Source organism: Lampris incognitus, chromosome 7 (assembly GCF_029633865.1).
Source record: "Lampris incognitus isolate fLamInc1 chromosome 7, fLamInc1.hap2, whole genome shotgun sequence".
In the NCBI taxonomy this organism is placed as follows: domain Eukaryota; kingdom Metazoa; phylum Chordata; class Actinopteri; order Lampriformes; family Lampridae; genus Lampris; species Lampris incognitus.
The window spans coordinates 11,410,283-11,424,188 of record NC_079217.1 but is presented as its reverse complement, the minus strand read 5'-3'; the positions used below and the strand labels follow the sequence as shown (position 1 = coordinate 11,424,188).

General features: G+C 48.1%; 1 protein-coding gene across 1 annotated transcript in view; it reads left to right on the top strand.

The window, feature by feature from the left end:
• The window catches only part of gab2 (GRB2-associated binding protein 2), a 47,572-nt gene extending 34,879 nt beyond the window's left edge, over positions 1-12,693 (top strand). The window contains exons 3-10 of the mRNA XM_056283112.1: positions 3,824-4,052; positions 6,064-6,659; positions 7,370-7,467; positions 7,945-8,224; positions 8,703-8,793; positions 8,951-9,053; positions 9,185-9,307; positions 9,433-12,693. Coding sequence (XP_056139087.1) covers positions 3,824-4,052; positions 6,064-6,659; positions 7,370-7,467; positions 7,945-8,224; positions 8,703-8,793; positions 8,951-9,053; positions 9,185-9,307; positions 9,433-9,576 — 1,664 coding nt within the window. The 3' untranslated portion in view covers positions 9,577-12,693. The remainder of the gene's footprint in view (positions 1-3,823; positions 4,053-6,063; positions 6,660-7,369; positions 7,468-7,944; positions 8,225-8,702; positions 8,794-8,950; positions 9,054-9,184; positions 9,308-9,432) is intronic.
• Positions 12,694-13,906: the final 1,213 nt, after the last annotated feature.

Here is a 13,906-nt window from a genome sequence, read left to right as displayed (position 1 = left end):
GTTGTATTGGAGTGAGAGGGAGACAGCCATGTCATTTTGTTAATTACACTCTGGCGAGCAGCGGAGCAGAGGATGCCATTTTGCTTCCTTCTGCACGGGGCTCTTGGCCCGCTCGGTCTCTGTGCTACCAGCTCCCATCAGTGCCTCGGGAAGCCTGTCTACCCATCCCAACGCTGCTTTGACTAATGGCTCCATTATCTACTTGTGTCAGTGTGGTGGATGGTAGAGATCCCCCCCCCCACACCCCCGCCCCCCACATACACTCTGACAAATGCAAATGCCCCGTCACCTGATTGAGGCTTCCTGGGACTTGGCACTGCTTTTGCAAGTGCCAGCGGTCTAAACAGATGGGTCCATTTGCCACGACAGATATCTCTCTTTTCAATTCACACTGATACGAGACACTTCTACATGCTGGTCTTTTTATAGTGCCCGCTGCTCCTAGCCGGAGTAGACCACGTTGAGGGAGCGGGAATGGGTTCAGCGTCCTGGTCAAGGACACTCGGGCGAGACACATGGCTGTTGTTGGGGGGGGGGGGGTTCAAAACCTTTTACCTTTCATCGGCGGGATGCGCTCTACCTCTCCTAGGCCAGCGAGCAACTACGACATGTCTGAAGTTCATTTGAAGCTCCAGTGCAATCTCCTATCAAACCATTAAGGAGACTGATTTTGTTTTTTTCTCTCCTGGAAATCCTCAAGTTGGAAGTTTTTTATTTTTGATATATTTATGTAAATTTCAGATTTTGTTTCAGTGGATCAGTGATATTTTCTATTTTGGCATCTGATTTCAGATTATATTATCTTATGTCCTTGTCTAATTTTGGACAGACTGGGAGGAAATGAGTACTCGACAAAGACGTCCTTGTACTTACTGATCCAGCCGGGTTCTAAATTTGGCCCCCTGAGACCAGCAGTCGGCTTCTATTAGATTATGGGCACTAGGCAGATGAGACAGTAGGTGATGTATTATAGGACATAATTGGAAAATTGCTCATGGACTGGGTTGCTCTTTGACCCAGAATAGCCATAAGTCATTCGCCAATCCAGCGTGTCTTTTAATGCGTTTGGGTTTCATGGTCAGCCCTTTCTTTTCGTTTAAAGCTGAGGAATGCAATGGCAAGGACAGTGTCTCTTATTGCACCCGAGTGCATGTTTTCTGGGTGAGGTTTCATCTTCGCTGCGATAAAAATGGGGGATAAATGTTGTGTTATACATTTTATCGATGGCGGTACCCCCTGCTCAGGCTACCGGTGGCCGTGTTGTGGTACTATCGTCGGTCTCCAAGCAACGGTGCGCTGAAGTACTGTTTCTCTATGACCCGTACTGATGTCACGCCCTGCCACCTCACAACGTGTGACACTGCATTAGCCGCCATCGGGAATTTTACTCTTAAGAACCTGGACAGCCATTTTTTCCTTTTTTAAACTTTAGTTTTGTCATTTTGTTGCATCTCATTTGTTGTGTTTCCTGGTGTTGTGGTTCCATTGTCTTAATGGAGCAGCTTCCCAGTGGCGACATAGATCAGTGGACCCATTAGTGTCAGCGATGAGCCATGAAAGCTCCTCCATCAGAGGATGAGGAGGGTAGTCTCTCATCTCGCCCCAGTTCTGACCGTGGCGTATGATGGTTAATGAAAAAAATTATTTCCAGCGCGGATAGAAAAACAAACACCTCGCGAGTTTCGATAAAGCTGTGATTTTTTTTTTTTACTTCTACTTTTACTAGAAATGATGTATCTTCTCTTTTAGGTTGCTTTTCGAACAGAGTTATTCTATCCCGGCTCTCTTGGGGGGGGGGGGGGGGGGACGATCTCTGCACGGGGGATCAATACATCCGCCTGTGTCAGTAGGCGTACTACACTACTCACCACGCTGGGTGAAAGCTTTTGTAAAGCGTTTTGTGGAGAAAGGAGATGATGCTTAACTAGCCTTGGGAGAGCGGGATCCCACAGAACAATGGTGTAATTGAGGATCGTTGCATGGGCGATGGGGGGGGGGGGCAGGGAGGGCTGGGGGGGTGGGGTCCCTGCATGTGTGTCTCACTGATGTCCATTGGCTTGGAGACCCCAAAGCAGAGAGAGGCCTTTTTCCCCTCAGGCGTGGAGGTGACCTCATTCGGCTAACTGGGCCTCGGCGCGGCCAAGCCCGCCCCACCCCTGCTCTCGCACCCCAAACATCACACACACACACACACACACACACAGTTACAGCACAAACACGTATGCACGCATGCACACACATGCTATGGGACACACACTGCATTTCTGTCTGTTGTCTGCCTCGCCGGTCCTGCTCATTCTGTGTGGTCCTCTTGCCTCACAGGCCGGTGGCTGTTGTCGGGGCCCCGTTGATCTCCTAGATGCCTTTCAAAGGTCTCGTTAGGGAGTGGGAGGATGGCAAAATAAGATAAATCACAGGTGCTTTCATGGTATTAAAACATGAAGAAGAGTTATTAAGGATGCCTTATATATATATATATATATACATATATATACATATATATATATATATATATATATATATACATACACACAGATGCAGGAAAAGTTTTAATACATAGCAGGTATATATACATATACATATATACACATACATATATGTGTGTGTATATATAAATGTGTGTGTGTGTGTGTGTGTGTGTGTATGTATGTATGTATATATATATATATATATATATATATATATATATATATATATATATATGAACCCTAGTCTGTATGGTCTTATATGCTCATGCTAGTGTGTGTGTGTGTGTCTGTTTGTATGTATATATATGTATATATATGAACCATAGTCTGTATGGTCTTATATGCTCATGCTGGTGTGTGTGTATGTATATATATATATGTGTGTGTATATGTATGTATGTGTGTGTGTGTGTGTGTGTATGTATGTATGTATATATATGAACCCTAGTCTGTATGGTCGTATATGCTCATGCTGGTGTGTGTGTGTGTATGTATATGTGTATATATGTAAATATATATATGAACCCTAGTCTGTATGGTCTTCTATGCTCATGCTTATGTAAAACCTGTCAGCCGTGCTTGCTGCATTGAAAGCTAGCTAATAGTTTTAGTGCAACATGATCGTTGACAGTGTTCGGTCCACTCCCTTCAGCCGGCATTGCACACAGCAGTGTGGGAGGATGGATTGCGGGGCCGCCCACTCGCCATTCCTACGGCTCAGTGTGCGCTTCCTTCTTTTTGGCCTCCTGCCCGCTCTTTTTCAGCATCCAGATTTGTCTCCACTCTGCAACGCCATGATACAGATGTCAGAGATGCCTCAAACAGAAAATATAAAACTGGAAGGCTGGTGTTGTTTGCACCAGGCCCACTGTGCAAAAAACAAAAAAAAACCGGCAGCTCGATAAAATCAGACAGATCACTGTGACCCCGGTCAGAGGATGTGTTTTGGGAGCATGTGTTGGCTAATCTCCACCTTCAGCACAAAACGTAGGAGGACTGTTTTTGTTATGTTCCCATGAGATGCATTCCTCTTCGTTATTGATCACGTTAAGAGGGCGAACTGAAAGCCACTGCACGCACGACTTTCTGTGTCCGTTGAACTTTGCTGCCATTTGAGTGCAGTAATGACAAGACACTGACACTGTCGAGGCCGCATTCACCAGACCAGGCTCAGTACTCTCTGTAGCCGAGGAGCCCTCGGCACATTCAGACCATATCAGGTCTGTGATTGCTTTTAAGGTCTCCATTACATATCTCGGTACAGGATGGGCATCGTAAAATGCTTGCGGGTGAACTGTTCAATCACTTACAGCTGCCTTGCTCCTCCAATTTCTCCTTTCTTCATCTGTCTCCAGATGGCAGGTCGTCCCACATGCCTCGCTCCCTTGGCGCAGACGTCACGGGCTCCATGGCCCCTCTGATCGGAGAGCGCAAGTCGTCTGCCCCCATCCACTCCAGCCAGCCGGTGCTCTTCACCTTCGACGTTCCCGTCCGCCAGTCTCACCACGGCTCGCTCTCCAACAGCGCACCCCAGGACTACCTCCTCCTCCACCAGTGCATGAGCAGGAAAACGGAGAGTGCGCGGTAAGGGTCACAACCCCCAAGCATCCTGTGTCAGTTTCCTGTCATCCCATAATGTAGGTCAACGTACAGGTTTATGGCACTTCCTCAGCTTAGAAGCCTCTTAGCCGTAGACACGCTGTTGGCGGGGGGGGGGGGGGCTCTCACAAATATTGTTATATACAGGATATACAAGGCTAGGAAAGGACGGCTAGCTGAAATGTGTGTGTGTGTGAAAAAGTGCTGCAGAGAAAGATTTGAACAGGTGCTTTGATTGCAGAGAATGTTAATTTCATGTTTGCTAAAAATGATTTATGTTAAGATATTTTTTCAGACCCAATACGATCTGAACATGAGTAAGAATCGGCGTATAATGTTGAAAAATAGTCACCATGGAGGACGGAAGTAAGTAGTAGGGAGTAGTCTTGCAAATGAAATGTTGAAAAATGTGGTACTAGATGAAGCAGAAATGCATGGAACCGAAAAGAGGGGAAAAAAACATCCTGAAAATTGCCCCCCCCCCAAACAATGGCACAAAACGTTGAAGTTGGGTGAATTATTTTTTAAACAAACTGCATGTCTGTCTGGCTGTAGCCTTGCCAGCCTGGTCAAAGTGTCCATATTGAATTCCCTCCTGGGTTTTGCATTAACATTCACCCCGGCTCCCGTCACCAACGTGCCCGGCTCCAGGAATCAAAGGCGGCTTTAATAACGATGCCATTCAGCCGTGGGCCGGCACAGGAGATGATCAATGAGGTCGAGGCTGCAATTTATCACCCCTATAGGTTTAGACTCACTCGCGGTGGAGCTGCCCTCTCAGCCGCACAATTTGCACATAAATCTGCCATGTAGGACCTTTGTGAAAAGCAGGAAATCAAACCCCCGCAATCCATCGCATTGGCTTTATGCAGATATGCCCGTCATCCCTCACTGGGCCTCTAATACACGGCGCTCCTAATTAGGCGAGAGATCTGGCGGGGCCCTCCGATTCCAGCCAAAATGAAATTCCGTTGGTGTGATGGTGTGCCCGTACATTTACGGCTTAATCATTGTAAAGAGCCCGCTATGAAACCACAGCGATGGGAAGCAGAACGACGAACAGAGTTATTGATTAATGATTACAATCTTGAGACGCCAGCGCCTGCACTCGGTACAGCAGCGATGCAACACCGCAGCCCCTCCAACATGGAAGGAGTCAGGGAGCAAAGCCTCACGGTCACATTAGTTGCATTAAATTGATGCGTTAGTCCTTTAAAAATGTCATGATCATGATCAGGGCTGAAATAAGTTTCCCGGTAGAGCCCCGCGGTGTGGCCGAGACACACGTATGAAATCTTTTACCAGACACCGGTAATGATTTATAACGCGGAATCTCCAAGGGCTTCCCGCCCGCGCCCCGCGCCCAACCCAGCCGGGTCTTTGCTAAGCTAACCGTCCAGAAACGTCTTAAGCTGTGAGGTCGCCCCCACTTGGTGCTCAAGGTCAACTCCTACAAAACAGCCAGAATAAATGAGCCGTGTCCCAAAGGTGCTTAACCTAGGCGGAGGAGCCGTGTGTGGTAAAGTCATAGCGTTGGCCCGACAAGCACGCCGTACCTCCTTCCACATGGTGGAATCCACGCTGACGTGCCGGCTTGTTACGCCGGGGGCGAAACAACATGGATATGTTCGATAAATGGGTTCTCGGTACTGATGTAAAAGGTATGTCGCTTATGAACAGCAGTGACCTGAGCAAGAGAGATCTTCTGGGGTGTTTTTTTTCCTGTAGTGTGGTAGTGGCCTCTAGTGGCCATGTAGTTAATTAGACGGGCATGTTGTTTTAATTGTGTTCTGTTTATAACTAAGAATAGATGGTGTGATTCAGTATATTGCCATTGTCGAAGAGGAGCTGACAGTGAGGTAGGTGTTAGGTGTCTGTGTCAGAGGGGGTCACATCTCATTACGTTAAGGCTGTGAGGCACTGTGGAAAGCGAGAGTCATGAGGAAGACTGACTTTGTGTGTATGTGTGTGTGTGTGTGTGTGTGTGTGTGTGTAGGAGCGCCAGCTTCTCTCAGTCTACACGAAGCAATTTGTTTGTGGGCAGTGACTCGGCAGTGCAGAAGCTCTCCCATGGCTTTTCCCACTGTGTGAACGGTGTGGGCACCCAGCTGCATGGCTTTTATAGCCTACCCAAGCCCGGGAAACACCAAGTGGGAGTGCGTGCCGACTCCCCCCAGGAGGCCTGCTATGTGCTGCCCCGGGGCTACAGCTCCGAGTCTCCCGCTCTCGGTGGCTTAGGAGAGTTTAATCTGGAGAATGAAGACGTTTACACGTTCAAAACACCCTGCAACACCCTCGCCACCGTACACAGCGATGAACGTCCACCTGACAATTATGACCTCCCCACGCCGCCAGGCTCCTTCTACCAGATCCCCCGGACGTTTGACAAGAACCACAATGCCCTGACACCCTCCAGCTCTGAGTCCTCCTGTGCCCCTCCTCCCAGGCCCCCCAAGCCCAGCCAGGGGTCAGAGAGCCAATGGGGAAGCCCTCAGTCAGTAGGGAGTCAGAACGAAGAGATGACTGCCGCCGTGTCCGTCATCCCTCGCAGGAACACCCTCCCTGCCGTGGAGAACATCAAACTGCACAGAGGTAGTATGATTACAAGCAATACTATGAATATATTACTTACTAAACACTGCCTCTCTGCATGTTGCAAACTTCAGAGTATGACTTCCCCAACGTTTTGCACTGCAACGAGAGTGTATCTCCCTTCCTCTGTCTTTCTTATGCTCTCCCTCTATCTCTCATTGTACTGATTTCACCGAGCAGAGACAAAGAGGCCAGTCTAGCACACACTGTTCTGCCGAGACACTAATGAAATTCAAGCCATGCAGCCTGCTCCAGAATGCCTCATTCCAGGCGGATAAGTAGTAAAAAAAAAAAAAACCTCACAGACACAATGCATGGCCTCTTAGTACACTGTGTTCCATGCGCGGCCAAGCTCCTACTCAAGCCTTACATAGCCAGAGACAGGAAGTAACCTCTGGCCCTTGTTAGTGAGGCCACAGGCTGTTCACACACCTGTGCCATCTGCACAGACAAACACTAATGATAGCCCACTGGAGCATTTAATGAAACGCCGCTTGCATTCTGTTTATATCACAAGGGCACATGACTCTAAATTGAGTTTACCTTGAGATGTCGGGTATTTTCACCTCAGTGAACCTCTCTTGTTATGACCACGGTACTCGGGCTCGTGTGGGTTTAGTGTTAAAGCACTTGACTTGCACAGCGATCATTTCCTGTTGAAGTTCACAGCAATGGTGGGTATTGATTTGTCTGCTCACCTCTCTCCTCAGGATCCTCCTTTGAAACTAACAGCCACCAGCGTCCAATCTTCCTCAACAACTCAGGCCAGTCTGTGGAGTCTGTTAATGACGGCTTCAGCTCCTACCTGGTGAGTCAATATCCTTGCTTCAGTGCACTCTCTGAGACTCGAGCAGACGGAGGGAACTTTCAGAGTTTGTTTAGAACGGCGGTTCTCGGAACTTTTCGGACCAGCCGCCACCTCTGATCAAATCAAGCCACCCAAGTACCACCTAAAATCCGCCGATTAGCTAGACCATAGAAACATGATCTCAGTGAGTGACATAAGCACAGGTGCATGTATGCACCCTCTAACACTGTTATACTGCTAAGTAAATCACAAACATTTTTTTAACTGTTTTATATTCTGCAATATTTTAATGGGGTTGATCAGCTTTTGCTTATTTCTGTTAGCGTAGCATCGAGGGATGCTCTGCGTCCCACCGGTAGTACGCGCACCACAGCTTGAGAACCACTTGTCTAGAGTATTTGCTGTACAGTTCCTTTCCCACAAACAAGACATGAATCCAGAGTGTCAGAGTCAGCTGACCTTTGTCTGCCGGCACAGAGAACCAAAGCCCCTCTGACCCGCTCGGACAGCGGCAACTCGGACGACAACTATGTGCCCATGAACCCTGGCTCCTCGCCGCTCAGTGCTGCTCAGGCCGACAGCCCCAAAAATATCTACATTCCTATGAGCCCTGGCCCACACCACTTCGACTTCCCAGGATTCTCTGCTACACTACCTGCCCGTAAGGGCAGCACTGCCTCCATGTGTCACCGACCAGGGCGCCTCAGTGACGTCACGCCGCCGCCCATCAACCGCAACCTCAAACCGAACAGGAAATGTAAGTCTGACAGCAAAAATTCTCTCTGAGGAAGAAGCATTTCGTGAAAGAATGTCTTCATTTTGCACAAGCACCGCCCTCTGTCACAAATATCTACGCTCACCTCATGCATTAGTTTGTGCGTTTGAGAGATGTAAGGGTGTTTTGGAAAAACAGGTGTTTGTAACAACGATGAGGTGATGTATCTCTAGTTGGTGCTGTGTCTCCCCGTCAGTGTGCTGTAAATCATTTTGTCAGATTTTTTGGGGAATCAGACCCAGAGACAAACATTTTGGATCATCATATATCAATATCTAGTCTCCTCCCTGATGGTCTAGTTTGCTTATCTGGGTCATACAGTAAGATCAAAATTAAATTGAGGCTGATGAATATTTGCTGAAAAACTCACAACAACTCATTTGTCTTCACAATGTTTTTTTTTTCCGTATTTCAAGACAATGAATGGTGTTGACACGATCCGTCGTTGTTTTTTCCACAGCAAAACCAACACCTCTGGATTTGAGGAACAATGGGATCATTGATGAGCTGCCATTTAAGAGCCCAATCACCATGTCCTGGACAAGGCCCATGTGAGTCTCATATCAGTCATCCAGATAACATTTCCCTAGGCCAACACACACAAAAACACACCCACAAGAAATCTTAATGTACACGTCATAACTGTATTCTGTCACTTGCTGGAGTCAAAAGGCAGAGGCATTAACGGTTCTCTCTGCGTTGCTGCAGGCATACTATGAACTCCATGTCCTCCCAGCACTGTCGACCAATCTCCACACAAAGCATCACCAGCACTGACTCTGCAGACAGTGAGGAGAATTACGTTGCTATGGTGAGCCCAAATGGCCTCAAGGAGAACACTAGGGCCCATTGTGGCTCTTGTTTTTGAAATGAGCGTGTCTGTGTGCGACACTTACTCGAGGAACCTGTGTTGGTAAATCGCCCTCTCCTGCTCTCCATTAGCAGAATCCAGCGTCTACCTCCCCAGCTGTGAGTGGCACCAGCAGCCCCGCCCCGAGGAAGTGTGGTAACGTGGACTATCTAGCGCTGGACTTTCAGCCTGGCTCACCCAGTCCGCACAGAAAAGTATACATGCTCAGAGTGATGCTTGGAGGCTTTAATTCACGTCGTCTTGTTTGTTTGTTCTCGTATCACAGTGTTGTCTGCCCTGAAGCCGGTGTGTCATTCCTCTCTTGTTTGTCCCCCCACAGCCCTCCACATCCTCCGTGACTTCTGATGAGAAGGTGGACTATGTGCAGGTAGACAAGGAAAAGACCCAGGCCTTGCAGAACACCATGCAGGAGTGGACCGATGTACGACAGTCTACTGAGCCTGCCAAGGTTGTCAAGTCCTGACAACTGGCCTGCAAACTCACACTGACGCGAAACAAATACTTCCATGTTATCCCAGTATCATGACTCCGTGACAGCGAAAATACACACGTTGGGCCTGTGAGAAACAAAAACATTGGGACGGAAAGCCATAACTACCTGCTCTATGCCTCTACTCTGTGGCAGTAATCCCTGCAGCGCATGGCTATCACAAACAGGATATCAGGCTATACAGTGAAGTGCCCTGTCAAAGCTCTTCATGGAGACTCTGTTTTTACACCATAGAGACAATTAATCATGCATACTGACAATATCCTGACTCTTAAAGTCCATTCCATTTGCCGTAAAGCGCAAGTCATTCACTAACGCTACCCCGCTGCAAGGGCAACCAATCTGCAATGGCTTTTTTTATTTTTTCTTGCATCTAGCAGGTTATTTGCCAAATTAATGCCAACTGAAGAGTACCACAGTCCAACTGGTCTGACAATACAATAGAGAGGAACGACTACTGGTCTCAGGAATGCCAAGATGCAGTGTCTTTGGCAAACAGGCGAGCTCTCTCTTTTCACTTCAATCTGCCTTTTCTGCTGAATCCTACAGAATCGAGTGAAGAGATTATTTCCACTGCAGGCAATCGTTTTAGCTTAGCAGTGTGTGTCTGTAAGAAGGAGAAAAAAAAGAAGAAGGTCTGCACCTACAAGGCCCTCATCTGATGAGTTGTGCTTCGGTTTGAATTACAGTTTGAACACAAACCCTATTCAGAAGCTATTAACCTGGATGGCGGGTTTACCTCAGTTTCTCAATCAAGGTCTAAATGCAGAAGCACCAACTGGAGCAAAAAAACCCCAAAACAAGCTAGAGGAAAGGAGACCATCGAGTATCTTACGGGCTTTCATCCATCAATCGATTTCCAATGAAAGTCCAAGCATTTCATTGTAACCTTGCACTGACTAAATTAATTGTTTAGTTGTGGATAATGAAAACAGCAAGATGATTATTTTTCACATACGTTTTGAAGCGAAGTCAGATGTTCTCACTCTCTCGTTGTCTCTTTGCCTCCCCCTCGTTCTCTGAAGATCGTGAAAGTGATAACAAACCACATAAGCTGGGTAGGATGAGGGTTGCATAATCATGTACTGCAGAATTCAAGAAAAAGTCACCATATGTACCTATGAATTCACCATAAGCATCAATGAATGAGAAGTCATTAATGTAAAGTGCAAAGGTCTTCGATATGAGACACTACATTATTTTCAGTAAATAACTGTTTCCAATACATATTGATAGTTGGCGGCACGGTGGCGCAGTGGTTAGCACGGTTGCCTCACAGCAAGAAGGTCCTGGGTTCGAGCCCTGGGGTAGTCTAACCTTGGGGGTTGTCCCAGGTCATTCTCTGTGTGGAGTTTGCATGTTCTCCCCGTGTCTGCGTGGGTTTCCTCCGGGTGCTCCGGTTTCCTCCCACAGTCCAAAGACATGTAGGTCAGGTGAATCGGCCGTACTAAATTGTCCCTAGGTGTGAATGTGTGTGTGTGGGCCCTGTGATGGCCTGGCGGCCTGTCCAGGGTGTCTCCCCGCCTGCCGCCCAATGACTGCTGGGATAGGCTCCAGCATCCCCACGACCCTGAGAGCAGGATAAGCGGTTTGGATAATGGATGGATGAATATTGACAGTCATATTCGCAGCCCATCCTGGGTAGAAAGTGATTTGTTGACAGACTCGTATGGGAACAAACTGGCTGACATTAAAGTAAGATTTCACTTTTTTTCTAACAAAAGCAGCTTTCTGCAAAGAACATTTGTCACTGATCATAACATTAGTTTGACGAGAAAAGAATTTATCTAGTTATCCAGAAGTCATCTTGCATCTTTATAATGCTCTTATAATGCCTTATATTTTCATTCAAGTTGAACAAGTCACTCACCTCCCTGCAGAAGTATTGTGCTAAGTCCAGTTGAATTTTGTAGTCCAAATTAAGTCCAGTATTTCATTGTGGGCTGGAACCACTGACAGGGGTGACGCTGATTTGAACTCGCTGTGACTTTTGTGGCCATGCGGCGCTTCGACGGTATTATCGATAATTCGATTTGAAAGCTACATCTTAATGTTTTTCTACCATTTTTACCACTTTTTGTATTTGTTTTCTCATTATTATTTTTTCTATCAAGTGTAAGCAAGTGACGTTCATACGGATGGGGTGAAGTAACGTTAATCTAATGTCGTTTTAGCGTGAATCTCATGTATCTCGAGCTCTAGTGGTGAATTCTGAGGAACTGCGCTTTCGGCGAGGAGGCGTTGCAGCTGAATCGCACCGGCGGAGCTCTTCCCGGGTGATCTGTGATTTCGCGCGGGCAGAGCTCTTCCCGGGTGATCAGTGATTTCGCGCGGGCAGAGCTCTTCCCGGGTGATCAGTGATTTCGCGCGGGCAGAGCTCTTCTCGGGTGATCTGTGATTTCGCGCGGGCAGAGCTCTTCCCGGGTGATCTGTGATTTCGCGCGGGCAGAGCTCTTCTCGCTCTTCCCGGGTGATCAGTGATTTCGCGCGGGCAGAGCTCTTCCCGGGTGATCAGTGATTTCACAAAGAGAAAGTTGAGAGAGGAATAAGACCGAGAGAAGCCCGTCTCCCTGTCACTCTCCGAGGTGAAATATAGATGTGTAATTTATTATCTGGAGAGACTCGTTGCAAGCGAAAGAGTTGTGTGTGTGTGTGTGTCTGTGTGTATCGTGGTAGATTGTGAGTTGTAGTACATTAAATGGCGGCCCGGCTGGGCGAGATGAACATCGCTCGGATCTACTGTCGGACTGTCGCTGGGCTGACACGCCCGTACGTCTAGAGAAGTTTTCAACCACTGTTAATTGCAACTACTGTAAAGCATTTGTAGATCGCTTGTGTGTTAATTTATTAATTTATTGTGTGTTTTTGCTGATGCTTGGTGTAAAAATGAAAGAAGAAAAAAAGGAAACCGTTTCTCTACTAACATTGGTGTATGCAAACTGTTTTGATTTTTTGTGAAGCATTATGACAAGAGAAGCCAGTGTGATGGTAAAGTGGTACAGTACGTTTGGGATAAACAAGACCACAAGATTTTGTTGTTCCTGTATTATGGTAGCCTTAAACTGTGGGGGGAAAAAAATAAATCAAGAAGTCAACCATGTTTTGGTGATGGAGCTTCTTTTTCTACTGTAACGTGCATGGATAAGTACACCCGTTAGACCCTTTAGTCGACCGGTTAACGTTATCGCCCGCGGTGCGGGAGATATGGGTTCGCGTCCCGGCTGTGACGGTCCGGCCGGGCTGCCCCCCCCCTCCCCCCGAATTCGCTACATTGTTGTCAGAAGTGGGATGGTGAGACCGCGACGTCATCGGAAGCGCGTGCGCTCAGTGGCGTGAGGGAGGTGATATGCTGAAGCGCAGGGACGCGCTTCCCGAAAGGGGAGGGGGGGTGTAACGCGCATGGATAAGTAGGCGGACCCTTTAGTCGACTGGTTAACGTTGTCGCCCGTGGTGCGGGAAATCCGAGTTCGCGTCCTGGCTGTTGCGGTACCCGGGCTGCCCTCCTAATTCGCTACACTACTTTATTAATACCCATGGGGGCGGCACGGTGGCGCAGTGATTAGCGCGGTCGCCTCACAGCAAGAAGGTCCTGGGTTCGAGCCCCGGGGTAGTCCAACCTTGGTGGGTCATCCCGGGTCGTCCTCTGTGTGGAGTTTGCATGTTCTCCCCGTGTCTGCGTGGGTTTCCTCCGGGGTCTCCGGTTTCCTCCCACAGTCCAAAGACATGTGGGTCAGGTGAATTGGACATACTAAATTGTCCCTAGGTATGAACGGGTGTGTGTGTGTGGGCCCTGTGATGGCCTGGCGGCCTGTCCAGGGTGTCTCCCCGCCTGCCGCCCAATGACTGCTGGGATAGGCTCCAGCATCCCCGCGACCCTGAGAGCAGGATAAGCCGTTCAGATAATGGATGGATGGATAAATACCCCTTGGGAAAATTCTTCCTCTGCATTTAACCCATCCGAGCTGTGTAGTTAGGAGCAGCGCCCGGGGACCAACTTGCCATGCCTCAGTCGGGGGATGGTGGGGGAAACCAGAGCACCCGGAGAACATGCAAACTCCAAACAGAGGACGACCTGGGATGACCCCCGAGGTTGGACACCAGGCCCTTCTTGCTGTGAGGCGACAGCACTAACCACTGGGCCACTCTGCCGCCGTTCAATTTGCCGCAATGTCAAGAGTAAAACCAAAGAGCACTATAGTTTCAGTCACTGTTTACCAAGGCAGTTCTAGTGGAGGCGGCAATGCACAGTCGTTGAACGGCTGCTGCCCCCGTTTGTGAAAGTAAGAAAATGCAACTACTTGTG